Raw genomic sequence first — 14222 nt, 5'->3', positions numbered from 1 at the left:
TGAGACTCTAAACCTTCGGAATCTGGACTGCCATAACTTTGTTTCACTGTTTCCTGAAAAACACAGTAAATCCCAATGATTAGAACAAAATGTGATATCAAAAGGAGATACACGTCATATTTAATGTCCTTGTTGACGTACCTTGCAGCCACATGTGCATTTTCCAAAAAATGTAGAACAGCATCCAGAGCCTTTTCCTGAGCTACAGCATTGCTGTCAGTCACAAATTTCTTCATCAAACCCGCATACTTGTTGAATTCAGGACTCTTTTCATCGTCAATGCGCTGGAACAGTTTGCCTGCTTCCTCGTAACCCGCTACACGGGCCTTCCATACCTGGACAAACACAGAATTGATCATCACACGGAGTCTGTTTCCTCGCATCTTCCTGAGGCAAGGGAGTTAACTAGGGGTGAAACGATACATCGGTGCACCTCAAATTTTCATGTGATGATACGATACAGGATATGTTTTTTTTTTCTGTATCAATACAAGACGATACAATTGCTCAAATAAATTACCTACTACTCATTTAATGACGCCCACCCCAGCACTTTTGTCAGTCAAATATTGCAAACTGTTTACAAGTTCACTACTAAAATTATGATCATGTGTCTACGGCCATGAACAGAAATACTGATGTAGTGCATCACAAAAGGAACAAAGAATCCAAAATGATCCCCCAAAATGGATCTGTAGGCTGTGAGTGGCTTTTTATAAGGTCACCTTGTCCCAATTTAGGTTGGGTTAATCATTTATATTGTAAAAAAAATAAGAATTATGTATTGTCATGTTTTTGACATACAGGTTTCTATATATTGTGTGTCACATCAAGGCAATGTATCGCTGTGTATCAGTTCAGTGAATCGTTTCACCCTTAGTTTATATTGACAAGTGTCCGACTGTAAAAATTTGATCATGGACTGTCTTCCATTGTTCAAGAGTAACTATCAAAATACCGAATATTTAACACAATCAATGAATGTCATCCAAATAATCATTGTTTACACAGATGCTACAACGCAACAGGTTTGTAAGCACAACCATACTTTTTCGGATATGAAAACCCCACGAAAATAGCGCTCTCTCACACCATGCAAACTGACATTTTTGCACTCACTTCATTTTTTTTATCATGAACAGTGAATATGACATATACTCTTCAGCACTTGTTATATATTATTGGGCATATGTTTATATACAGGTGGTGAATAAAAACCGTTAACATTCGGTTCTGAACATATCACATATAGGCGATCATGACAAAACAATTCTTACCTTGTGGGTGCACTTTTCCTCTGTGGGGAGTTTCATCCATTCTGAATCATCCCCCATATTGGATCACTGAAAAGTGAATAGGGGTGACTATTGGTCTGGAAATGACTATTGTGATAACTATTGATGCTGAAAGAAACTATTGCGATAACCATTGATATTGCTAGCAACTATTGCGATAAATATCGATAGTCTTCAGTGTATCATTTTAAATGGATTTTACAGTTGAATTAAACCTTGGAACTGAAGTTTCCCTTGAATGTGATAACCATAACAACAAATAAAAAGTAAAGTTTGAGATATGACTGATTTGTTTTTTCTTTACCCTAATAATTTTAGAATAAGAAACTACCACATTACTTTTTTAACTGCGAGCGTGTTTCAGTGACTCAATCACATGATGGTAAATACAATCGAAACTATTGATATTCCTAACTGAAATCGATACTATTGATTGGAAACTGATTTAACAATCGATTTATTGACATTAAGTGCTTACCAATAGCAATATATAGATATTTCGATTTATTGTGACACCCTTAAAAGTGAGAGTTTATAGGATCAGCACCTCCTTGAAACAGTATTTCAGGATGATAGTAACACAGGCCATACACAGAGACTTACTTTGGTCTATCGACTTGAGTGTCCTAGGGACTTAAAATGCAGTTCCCAGGGCGATTGTAGCAACAGTAAATTAATTACACAGAATGTGTGATGCCTTATGCTTTATATGAATCAAAACTTAGCGGTTGAGTGAAAAAAATATGACTTGGACATTGATTGCATTTCTTATCAAAACAGAAATATCAGATAAATCTGACACATTTACAATTTAAATAAGTCCAACATCCATTCTGTGTTGTGTCTAATAGGGCTTTGCAATTGATATCATTTGCATTGATTCTCAATTCCTATTAATACAGAAGGCGATATTTAAAACAATGGGGCAGGTTAACGTGGTCCATCAACCTTTCTTAATATTTTTAACCAGAAATAAGTTGTTTTTTCTTCTAAATTCAAATAAAATTACTGTTAACCATGTTTACTTGTTGATATGAACACGGAAAGAAACAAAGACTTCCCTGTGAACAAAAGACGTCAGGGGTTCACTTTATATTACATATCTCATACCACGAATTAACAGTTTTATGTGGTCAGTTTGTCAATTGGACCTTATATCATGTATATGTCCTTTCTTTCTCAATATGTAGACAGTGGTAGAGGCTGTATGAAAAGACAACTGCTCATTAAGATTTACAGAATTAGGAGCATGAATTGCAGGAATATTACAACACTTAAAGGGGCACTGATCTAACGCAATTCCCCGGACTGGTTGTTGCCTTTGTTATTGTTTTTTTCCCCGTGAGTACCCGGATGATACGCAACGCAACTGAGCGTGACCAGAGACTAGGCTACTGTCTGCAAGGACAGCTAAATAAACTTGGAGGCTGGAGGCAATATTTGTTTTACGCATTTTTGCATAAACACTGATTGGTTACCTGTGATCTATAAAGATTTCGACAAAGGGCGCATGTTAATTAATTTCTTCAGCCTAAACAAACAGACAAAAAGAACGGCGGAGCTCATCGGATGTCGTTATTTGGAAATACCCCAGATGGTTATAGTTGAATACTAAAAAAATGTATCCATGCAGTGAAAGCGTTGATAATACGATTACTACTCCCTTGTTGTCATCCACGTTTTCTCGTCTAACCCTACACTTGTGTATTTGTCGTCATTCACTTGATGCTCAGTTAATGAATTTATTACAGGTACAATTAGTGGTAGCACCACTTCTATTACCTGACAAAGGTTCCCATTTGGCATTTATTGTGTCTGGGGTAATTATTCAATCTAAATCCAGGCTTGAAGTGAGGTGAAATGTGTGCTATGTAATATGCACGTGGCAGCCCAGCAAGAGATGAATGATCAGTGCATTTACTTTTTTTTGTAATTCAATGGATCGTTCCTAGTCATCAAAGGATTAACAGAAAATACGTTGATTGATTAATCACTGTTATCTTGCACAGTGGATATGTCAAAAGTGAGTGTTTACATGTCTAGGTTTACTAAAACAAAGGGAATACACTCATATCATGGCGTGAAGTGCCGATGTAAAAACAACATCTGTTGTTCAAAGGGTTAACTGAAAATACGTTGATTGATTGATTGATCATTGTTATCTATCACTCAATGGAATTTTTAGGAACCGTGGACGTTATGAAAATAGTTGTCACGTGGGCTTTCTCAGCCGACCCTTGAGACTTGATACCTATGTGAAACACCTGAAACAATCCAAGTGATCAGTTGAGAAACGAACATGGGTTATAATATTCCGAAACGATATATATCTTTTAAAATATTTGATTGTTACAGACACGTGACATCGAAAAAGTTTCTTTGTACAGCTGCAGACGAGTGGGATATTGTTCCTTTGTGTGGATATTCACGGATACATTCCTCGAACAAGGAAGCTGCCTAAAAATTTATACACATAAATTTGGTAGGTTGTAATTATGGTATTTGCATTTTGTTTTCCTTCATTTGAACCGATTTGTTCTTGGTTCTCTACGTCTTGGTTGGGAAATTCTTCAATGCCGTTAGACATTGTTTTCACAGGTCTTTTCCTCTGTAAGCGTGTATATATTACCGTCAATTTGTAAAACGTGATTCTCTCAGGCAATTTATAAAATGTGTAAATATTTCAGCCATTTTGACCAAAAAATCTGTCCAGATTGATGAAGACGATCAAACGGGCCTACAAACATCACAACAGATTATTATGTAGGATTAGAAGCCAAACAACATAGAAATGTACTTTTCAACGTAACATTTTCAGTCTCTTGGTGATGACATTAAACATCAAAATGTTTGGAATTCGTGATCATAATAATACAGATGGAAATGTTTTTCAGTCACTTTGTAAAATATTTAGACGTTTAATAAATATGTTACACATTTTGACAGTAACAAAATATACACACTATAAAAAAAGCAATGCTCAGGTGAAATATTTACTTTGTGTTGCAAGTCAAAATAGTGTAAACGAAAATCGCAAAATTACCAAGCAAGTGACTTATCCAAACTTTGTCACCATTACCGATGCTACCCACAAAGATACCTACATTTCCTTATTATCTCGAAAACTGTATTTCATTTTGTTGATCAATGTGACCATACGCCCTTATTACTACCGGTATCCATAAAAGTGACTAATGCGCTTACGAAAGGCGCAGCAGAGGTTGCGAACTAGTCTAGATTTCTGCTATACATCTGGGTACTCACTGGGTAAAAACAATAACAAAGGCAACAACCAGTCCCGGGGAATTGCGTTAGATCAGTGCCCCTTTAATGGCCTATAACACATTGGTAGTTTAAACCAACCACTAGTGTGTTATGTAAACAGTGCTCTTACCTATGACCTTTACATACCTTATTCAGGTAGGTAGTAATTCAACATATATTATAGCATTACTTTTGACTGAACTATGCTCAAGAGATTAAACAACACTGTTTATTTGCTGATGACAACATCTTCAGACATGTCGCAGGACGGTTAACCCATGATCATCAAGCAGTCAATGTGACCTCATCGACCAGCCAAAATGACATTTGAACTTGTTGACATGTCTCATGAACTCCACATAGGAAATAGGAGTTACAGAGAATGCATGTCAGTTTCATAATGCCATTGACATAATCATTATAATCATAAACCTGTCCGGGCTATCTCTCAAATGATATGAGTACGTCTCCCTTCATGTTTTAGAAATCAAGGATTATATATAGACTGATTAGTAATGTGTGCTCAGTGCAGCTGTGCGTAGGCATGAATGCTTAGCATGAACTGTCGTAACAGATTACTTGCTTGTTTAGCACTGGGTGTAGGTTCATAACTTACATGGTATTTAAGGAATGTTTTCTATGACATACTTTGACATAAGTACAACATATCAGACATAATTTGTGAAATTAATATGGCCTGTTGAATGAATCACGCATCTTTTTTCAGAGGGAATTCTCTCCAACTGGGATGACAGCATGTTAAAAGACACTTGATCTTCATCGTCATTACAGTCCTAACCTCACAAAGCAACGATCTAAATTACCTTTTGTGTGTAAATATCGTCAAGTAAACAAATGACAATCTCTTATCATACTTCTTCAGTCCATTTTGAAAACTGAACAGAACAAATTCGGGATTGGTCGATATAGATGGGTGGTTTCCTTAAAACTAATTTTAGGATATAGTATGTCTTATATTTCCAATGTATATTTTATGCTTTATCGGTTCAAATATGACAACAAGTTAATATTTAAATACACCATATATTAAATCATGAGTTTAAGGAGGTACAATCGTCATATTACACCAGTGTGAATGTTTTTAACATCTCGTTCTTAATGTGGCTTACAGAATCTAGCACGCAGAAGCGCCATCTGTTAAAGAACTTAACGCAAAGGGAGGTAATGAAATAAAGGTTAAAACGACATTTAGAAATAAAATATGGATGATTCAATGTGCAAAATATTGTTTTCTGTTAAAGATTAAGATATGATACCAACATATTAACACTATTTAAGAAATATTATCGAAAGAATGAATCAAAGGTTAAGGTCATTTGTTCCATGATGGCCGCCTCCTGAAACCTGAACACCACGTGTAGCAATGTTTACGTGCTGAAAGCTCTGTGTGTCTGTCAGTATGTCCAGTATCTCATATGTATCAGCAACAGACATTCTCAAAGATCCATTTTCTGGATTTAAGGCAATGACAAGTTCAAGAAAGATTTGCCTACCCCCGCGATACTTAGGAAACGTATCTCAAGGAATTCGAGATCAGCTGGACTCGGAAATCAACTTGTTTTGTACAGAGTAAGTGAGACAGAAGCATCAGTTAATAGTTACTTCAGTTTCTACTGTAAGACTTAACAACATGCTCTTATTTGAGTAAAGGGACACTTACCTTGATACCGTGTTTGGTACGTTGTGACATTTCAATGAATGGTGAAATGGGTAAGGCTAGTGAACATACTGCCAGACCCGTGAAGATCCGGGGTAGAATAGGTCTTCAGCAACCCATGATTGCCTTAAGAGGCGACTATGCTTGCGGTAAGAGGCGACTAAAAGGATCAGGTGGTCACGCTTGCTGACTTGGTTGATGCATGTCATCGTATCCCAAATGTGTGGATCGATGCTCATGATGTCAGTCGCTGGATTGTCTAGTCCAGACTCGATTATTTTCAGACCACTGTTATATAGCTGGAATATTGCTGAGTGTGGTGTTAAACAAAAACAACAACAAGAATGTCAATGAAGAATCATACTTTCTTTCTGTTAAGGGGTTTCAGACGCGTAAGAAACATTTGTAGTTTTCTCACTAATCATAAGAACAACTGTAAAACATCTGTAAGAATTAAAAACATGCTCTAGTTTGAGTAATGGGACTCTTACCTGAACACATCTGATACCGTGTTGTGACATTTCAATGAATGATTAAATGGGTCAGGCTAGTTGGCATACTACCAAAAGAGTGTCAATGAACTAATACTAACGAAATGCGTGTTACATAAGTTTTCCATTTTAAGTGAATATAGAGCTATATGTACATTTATGTACATTTTTTCTACTTTAGATCCATTTAACTAGTACATGTAGTAGGGACAGAGGTTAGAAAAAGGTTCCCAACACCCTCAGGGTTAGAAATTAGTCAATGACTTAGTTGATTATGTGTCAACCTGATGGCACATGACATTGCACATAATACCCGTGAAGATCCGGGGTAGAATAGGTCTTCAGCAACCCATGCTTGCCGTAAAAGACGACTATGCTTGTGGTAAGAGGCGACTAAGGAGATCGGGTGGTCAGGCTCACTGACTTGGTTGATGCATGTCATTGTATCCCAATTGCGTGGATCGATGCTCATGATGTCAATCACTAGGTTGTCTGGTCCAGACTTGATTATTTACAGACCGCCGTCATAAAGCTGGAATATTGCTGAGTGAGGCATAAAACAACAAACAAACAAACATTGCACATAATATCCACCTTTCATTTATGTGATCAAGAAAGGATTTTGAACCATGTTCACAGGCTGCTGATATTCCTGTGATATTGTTGACTTCTGTGTAAACAACAAAACAACCCATCCATTTCTAATTTGAGGAAAAAGACAATTATTAAAAAGGTACTTATCTCTGACAATTCACTGGGACTGGTTGTTGCCTTTGTTATTGTTGTTACCCTGTGAATATGATGATATTCCAGAAATCTCGAATAGTTTACGATCCGTGCCGCACCAACTGTAAGCACATTTGTCGCTTTATTGATAGTAAAAGGGCATTTTGACACATTGATCAACAAAATGAAATACAGTTTTGTCTTAGAAATAATAAGGAAATGTAGGCATCTTCGGAGGTAGCTTCATGGTGACAAAGTTTTGAGTGAGTGAGTGAGTATGGTTTTACGCCGCTTTTAGCAATATTCCAGCAATATCACGGCGGGGGACACCAGAAATGGGCTTCACACATTGTACCCATGTCGGGAATCGAACCCGGGTCTTCTGCGTGACGAGCGAACGCTTTAACGACTAGGCTACACGACCGCCCCTACAAAGTTTTGATGAATCACTTGCTTGGTATTGTCCGATTTTCATTTGCACTTTTTTGACTTGTAACCATGGTAACACAAACTTAACTGTAGCATTCACCTGGGCATTGCTTATTTCATCATGTGCATATATGTTTATAGTCAATGTGTAAAATGAGTAAAATTTTCACTGAGGCAATTTAATATTCAGTTATTAACTCTTAAATATTCAGCATGTTCAGTTATTTTAGAATTTACTGAAAAATCTGTCCATTTATGTTGTTATGACAATGAATTCCAAACTTTTATACGTCTAATTCATCACCCAGTGACTGAAAATAATAGGATTAAAAGAAAACGAAAGTAAAACTACATTTCTATTTGTTTTGTCGAGCATCATTAGTCTATTGTGATGTTTTTAAGCCCTTTTGAACTTCTTCATAAACTTTAGTCAGTTCGTTAAATAAATGGACAAATATTTTAGTAAATTTGTAAAATGACTGAAAGTGTTAGACATTTTATACATTACCAGAGTGAATCACATTTTACACATTAACTGTGACATACCTGTCTACAAACAAAAAGGATTGTAAACGTTCCTCCAACATTAAGCTGACATCCCGTGACATAACTGGAATACTGTTCAAAGCGGCTTTAAGCCCACTCACTCACTCACTCACTCAATCACTAGGATGATGTTAGTGTTATACATGAAAACTATTTAGTAGTTTCTCCTCCACCTACCTATGCCTACATAGATAATCCATATCATCTGCTGAAGGGTTTGTTTGAGTTTAGCCTGATTAATGTCATGTCATCACTTATTTTCAGTTTGCAGAGTGTAGTCATAGCCTATGACAACATCAAATTGCTGAGTGCTCTCGGGAATATTATGGATGACTCGCCCTTCCTCCATCTTCGACTACAGGCTGACTACATCCTCTTCAAGCCCACACTGGGGTGTGTTCTCAAGGTAGTCCCAGTCTGTGCTACTAACTCTTCTGTGTTAATGCCTTAGCTACCCTCAACCCTAGTACATGTTTCAAGTAATCAATAAATCGAATGTTGCTTGATAACCATTATAGAGTTGTTAATGACTAGATCTGAAAATATAAAGGTGAAAAGTCATATTATAAGTTATACCCTCTGACATGTGAAGGTCATGTTATACCCTCTGACATGTGAAGGTCATGTTATACCCTTTGACAGGTGAAGGTCATGTTATACCCTTTGACAGGTGAAGGTCATGTTATAAGTTATACCCTCTGACAGGTGAAGGTCATGTTATACCCTCTGACATGTGAAGGTCATGTTATACCCTTTGACAGGTGAAGGTCATGTTATAAGTTATCCCCTCTGAAATGTGATGGAAGACCTGGTTTGATGACCATTATATAGTTATTAATGACTAGATCTGAGAATGTAAGCCTGAAACGTCATACTATAAGAAGATATACAAGTTATACCCTCTGAAATGTGACGGTAGACCTGGTTTCACTTCCCTGTTGGCAACAATGTCCTGATTGCTCCTATTTATTAAATATTTTAAGTTGCAGTTACTCAGATTGATTTGTCTGCAATAGCTCTAAATAAATGTGTGACTGAGTAGTAAGGATTTTAAGTCTAAAGAATCAATATGCCCCTCTTGGGGATGCAGTATTTAAAGAAAGATTTTTTTTGAGTATTATGCCCAGTAAATATGCTTGTGTTCAAATTTAATAATGCTGTTCGCAAATATTCAAATCTCATGGTAACATTTATGGAATCATTTTTCAGGGGACAGTTAACAAAATGAGCAAAGATCATGTTGGTTGTCTGGTTCATGACCGCTTCAATGCATCAATCCATCGACCTCGAACCCACCTGAACGGCTGGCGGGGGTCTGTGCTTCGACCAGGGGAGGAGTTTCCATTCCAAGTGGAAGACATCTACTCCAACAATTCAGTTATCTCCCTCAAGGGGAAGTTGGTGGATCAGAAGTATGTACACTGTTTGTTTTAGCTTAATATGTCAGAAGTATATGATGCTTAAAATTTATACTGATTATTTATGCCCACCCTGTTTACTAATTTGAGACTAAGAACTATAAATATACTGAAACTACTGCTCACAAAGGTAGAACACGGTTGAAATTGACTACAGGGTCTATTTAGTCATTGGCACTTTTTTCCATTTTGTTTGTTGTTTAATGCCGCTCTTAGCAATATTCCAGCTATATGACGGCGGTCTGTAAATAATCGAGTCTGGACCAGACAATCCAGTGATTGACATCATGAGCATCCATCCACGCAATTGGTATATGATGACATGCATCAAAGTAGTCAGTGATCCCGTTTGTCGCCTCTTACGACAAGCATGGGTTGCGGAACACCTATTCTAACCCGGCTCTTCACGGATATGGCACTATTTGTTATTTAAATTGTTAAATTGAAATGGATCATACTGCTTATATCAGACATTAATTATGATATAAGTGTTTATCACATACCTATCAATGCTAGGAGGCATGTGTGGTAGAACCAACATTCAGACAGGGGAGTAATAACCAGACATATTTTGTCTCAGCCAGGCTGATATGGTTTGACAATTTTGAATGGGCGATCTATATCAGCCCAGATGGTAAGAAATTTGAGTTATTTCCCTTAGTGCCTATCTGCTTGGCTAGCTTGCCTGTGACAATGTCTTCCGAACAAGGTGAAAATGTATTGCATTAACTTGCAAATACCGTATTCGACGTAATAAGCGCCCAGGGCGCTCTCAAAATTAGAAATAGGGGGCTCTTATTAGAATGTTATTTTGGTGAACAAAACAGAGTTGAAAGATAAATTTCGTGGTTTATGCTGACAGCCTGCAATGTTTATGTACGACAGATATATTTTTCCAGAATTAAATGCCCATAATTAAGGGTGAATATAACACACGAGTGCGTATTTTACGCGAATAAATAAGTCTTGTGTACATTGATCAATCGGAAGGGGTGCTAATTGGGATTGTACACTAGCCAATATCTTAGCAAATGTCGCCGTGGGCGCTTATTACGTCGAATACGGTAAATAATTTTTATAACTTGATGTTATAGTATATGATAAAAAGGTTATTATATGACAGTTTTCATAACACACCCAATATCAACTCTCGGCCCTCATATCAGCCCTATGGCCTACATCCCTCGGTCTGATATTGGTGTCTCGGGTTGATATAGAGTATGACAGACTTGAAAACTGCCATATATAATAAACTTTAAATATGTATGTGACAGTTTTACAATATTGGCATCTTATCTTACAGGATCATTGAACAGTACCTAAAATCCTTCAAAAAAGATGGCAGCACACCTTGTGCAGGAACAACAAATGATGCTTCTCCAAGGGAGGATAACTCTCTTGTAGACTCAGAAGGGGAGATAACTCTCGACAAGGATCCTATTTTGTCTCAGAAGCGAGGTAGAGCAAGTTCAGGATCTAGAGACTTGGACATGGTTGATGGGAATTTGTCCCAGTTGGTTGATGTTATTTCAGAGAATGACATGTGTCCGTCAAAGTCCAAGAAAATGAAGAAAAAGAAGAGAAAGCATGTGCATGAAGACGTTTCCGAAGTTGCTTGTAAAAAAATACAAGAAAAATCCCTGGCCCACAGTGAACTTGACTCATTTACTGCAGTTTCTGTAAAGAAAAGAAAGCTTAATTATTCAGATTCAATTAATGAAAGTGTGTCGGTGAAAAAGGTTCACTTTGATCCAAAAGTTGTTGATTCTTTTGAAAGATCAAGGGAGAAAAAGAGGAAAAAGAAGAACTCTTTTGACATCTCAGAAATATCTGGTGAAGATACATCACATCTTGTAGATAGTTCCTTCGAGAGTAGTTCTGTTTTTGATAATTTCCATGAGCAGTCAAAGACAGAAAGGAAGAAGAAGAAGAAGAAGGAAAAGAATGTACTTAACATCTCTCAAATTTCAGGAGAAGGTGTGTCAGATTTTGGGGATAGTTCAATCCAGGACAGTTCTTTTGTGGATTGGGAGGAAAGTGAACAGTCTTGGACAGAGAGTAAGAAGAAGAAGAAGAAAAAGAAGAAGAAGAAATTTGAAGATGACAGTTTTGGTAAGGCAGAATTAGCTGCCACAAAAATAAAGCCAAAACAATGTTCACCAGAAAAAGAAACTGTCAGTGATGGTGCAAAGAGCAAGAAGAGGAAGGAGAAGAAGTCCCCGAGACAGAGTGTATCTGAGTTGGAAGGTGATTCAGAAGGTCAGGAGAACGTTCTCAGTGGTCTTGCAGCTGGCCTGGGAGAAATCTTCTCTCAGATGAAGTCCAACATGTCAGCAGGGAAGACGAAAAAGAAAAAGAATCAGAAAGATTTAATGGAGGTGATGATGGCGTTACAGAGTGAGGTGACAAAAGCAGCCAGCAGACTCACAACGCCCTCTCCAGCAGGGAGGAAAAAGAAGAAACAGAAGAAGAAGAGAAAGAGTGGGGCATCTTCCTCTTCGGAACCGGAACTGGATGTGCCCCGAGACAAAACGTCAAATAAGTCGAAACATAAATCAAAGAGTTTTGACTCGTATGTTACAGAGAGTGACCCCTCGACAAGTAGACAGAGTGTGAAAGAGATGGACACCAGTGCTATTGATAGGTCTGTTTTAGAGTCTGTGTCCAGAAAGAGGAAGAGGGAGAGAGACAGTACGGGGCAGACAGCGCATCATGACGAGGAGCTGCTAACAAGGAAAAAGAAAAAAAAGTTAAAGAAAGATCGGATATCAGTTTAAGTTTTGTTTGTAATGTTATCGACAATGAATTCATCATTACCGATAATTTGTAGATTATTCAACACATTTTGTTTTGATGTCTAATGTAGAAAGAAGTTCCCCTCATGTATAATGAAACTGGTGATATCAAAATGCTTTCAGATGTTTGAATAATGTTTCAAGCATATTGAAATGAATATGATAAAGGAAACTGTTGAATATTGTGTCTTTTGTGCCATAATCACATTCAATACACACTGGTACACTAATATATATAAAAAATGCATTTTAATATTGCTCTGTATACAGGTCTGGGCCACCTCCGTGGTCTAGTGGTAGAGCGGGTTGGAAAGCAGAAGGCCCAGGGTTTGATCCCCTGTGTCATACCAAAAGACCTTAAAAGATAAAATTGACTACAGGGTCTATAGTGAGTCATTGGCACTTTTTTTCCATTTTGTTTGTTGTTTAATGCAGCTCTAAGCAATATTCCAGCTATACGACGGCGGTCTGTAAATAATTGAGTCTGGGCCAGACAATCCAGTGATTGACATCATGAGCATCGATCCACGCAATTGGGATATGTAGACATGCATCAACCAAGTCAGCTAGCCTGACCTGCCGATCTCGTTAGCATAGTTGCCTTTTACAGCAAGCATGGGTTGGTGAAGACCTATTCAACCTGGATCTTCAGGGCCCCTATTGTATGTACCATGACAACAAATGAGTCTGCGCTGTGCAGAGTTGCATCCCTTTGGCATGCCAAAAACCTATGATTGTGGGTTCGAATCCCGGTTCGCCCCAATTATGTTTCTAGGTTTGTCAGCACCATACCTGTGCTCGTGGGTTTCACCAAAGTAGTAAACGTTTTAGACCTGCATCACTTCGGGCTTTCCTCCCACATTAAGCTGACACGCGGTGATATAATTGAAATAATGTTAAAAGCGGCGTTAAACCCAGCTCACTCACTCACTCACAAATGGGTCTGATCAGAACAGGACCATAACCTCAAACGATCACAAATGCATCTCATAGACGTGGAACAGTGATTCTGCACAGACTTTCCATGATATCATGTCAGATGAGGCGACACAAACTCGGATTGCAGGGTGCTATCACTGTTTAACACAGATATTAGAAAGGGCGGGAAAATGCATGTGGCCCACGTGGCCTTTTTCCAAGAGAAACCAGCCAGCTGATAATCAACCTGAATGGTGGACAAACATAGATGGATAGATATTCTCGAAATTCAAATGATTAAGATGATTCTGAAATGTATAAATATACTCAGGGTAGCTTTAAGTACATGTGATGCCAGCAACCATAAAATAATCTGTTTCATTCAATACCTTACAAATATCGCATCTCTCATTGTCGTTTAAAGGCCATGTACATAACAGAATGATAGAAAAGGTTAGATCGGAAAATAGTAACAAAACTTTACGTCATTGCATATTTTGTAAACAACACTTCAAATGTTAAAGAAAATGAATACCACTTCCTTTTATGCCCAACATATGCTTTTATAAGACATAAATATATACCTGAAATTTTCAGAGTAAACCCAAAAAAACAAAGGAACTTGTGGCCTCTTAAAATGAATAAACAATCTCTATCTCAGC

The 14222-nt window shown here is 37.6% G+C and overlaps 2 protein-coding genes across 4 annotated transcripts in view; one reads left to right on the top strand and one right to left on the bottom strand.

Moving 5' to 3' along the window:
- The window catches only part of LOC124148796 (cytoskeleton-associated protein 5-like), a 71426-nt gene extending 65943 nt beyond the window's left edge, over nucleotides 1-5483 (bottom strand). For all 3 annotated transcript variants that reach the window (XM_048385584.1, XM_048385586.1, XM_048385585.1), the window contains exons 1-3: nucleotides 5384-5483; nucleotides 1278-1343; nucleotides 142-335 (exon numbers count right to left, since the gene is read on the bottom strand). In XM_048385584.1, the coding sequence (XP_048241541.1) occupies nucleotides 142-335; nucleotides 1278-1334 (251 nt within the window). In that variant the 5' untranslated portion in view covers nucleotides 1335-1343; nucleotides 5384-5483. The remainder of the gene's footprint in view (nucleotides 1-141; nucleotides 336-1277; nucleotides 1344-5383) is intronic.
- Nucleotides 5484-5882: 399 nt separating this feature from the next.
- On the top strand, nucleotides 5883-12822 carry LOC124148797 (DNA-directed RNA polymerase I subunit RPA43-like). Its single transcript, XM_046520092.2, has 4 exons — nucleotides 5883-6149; nucleotides 8694-8835; nucleotides 9639-9841; nucleotides 11151-12822. The coding sequence occupies exons 1-4, from the start codon at nucleotides 5980-5982 to the stop codon at nucleotides 12622-12624; spliced, it is 1989 nt and encodes a 662-aa protein (XP_046376048.2). The 5' UTR covers nucleotides 5883-5979; the 3' UTR covers nucleotides 12625-12822.
- Nucleotides 12823-14222: the final 1400 nt, after the last annotated feature.

This window comes from Haliotis rufescens, unplaced genomic scaffold (assembly GCF_023055435.1).
Source record: "Haliotis rufescens isolate VD_foot unplaced genomic scaffold, xgHalRufe1.0.p SCAF_6, whole genome shotgun sequence".
Lineage (NCBI taxonomy): Eukaryota > Metazoa > Mollusca > Gastropoda > Lepetellida > Haliotidae > Haliotis > Haliotis rufescens.
Note: the sequence above shows the minus strand (reverse complement) of the source record. Positions and strands in the feature narration are given on the sequence as shown.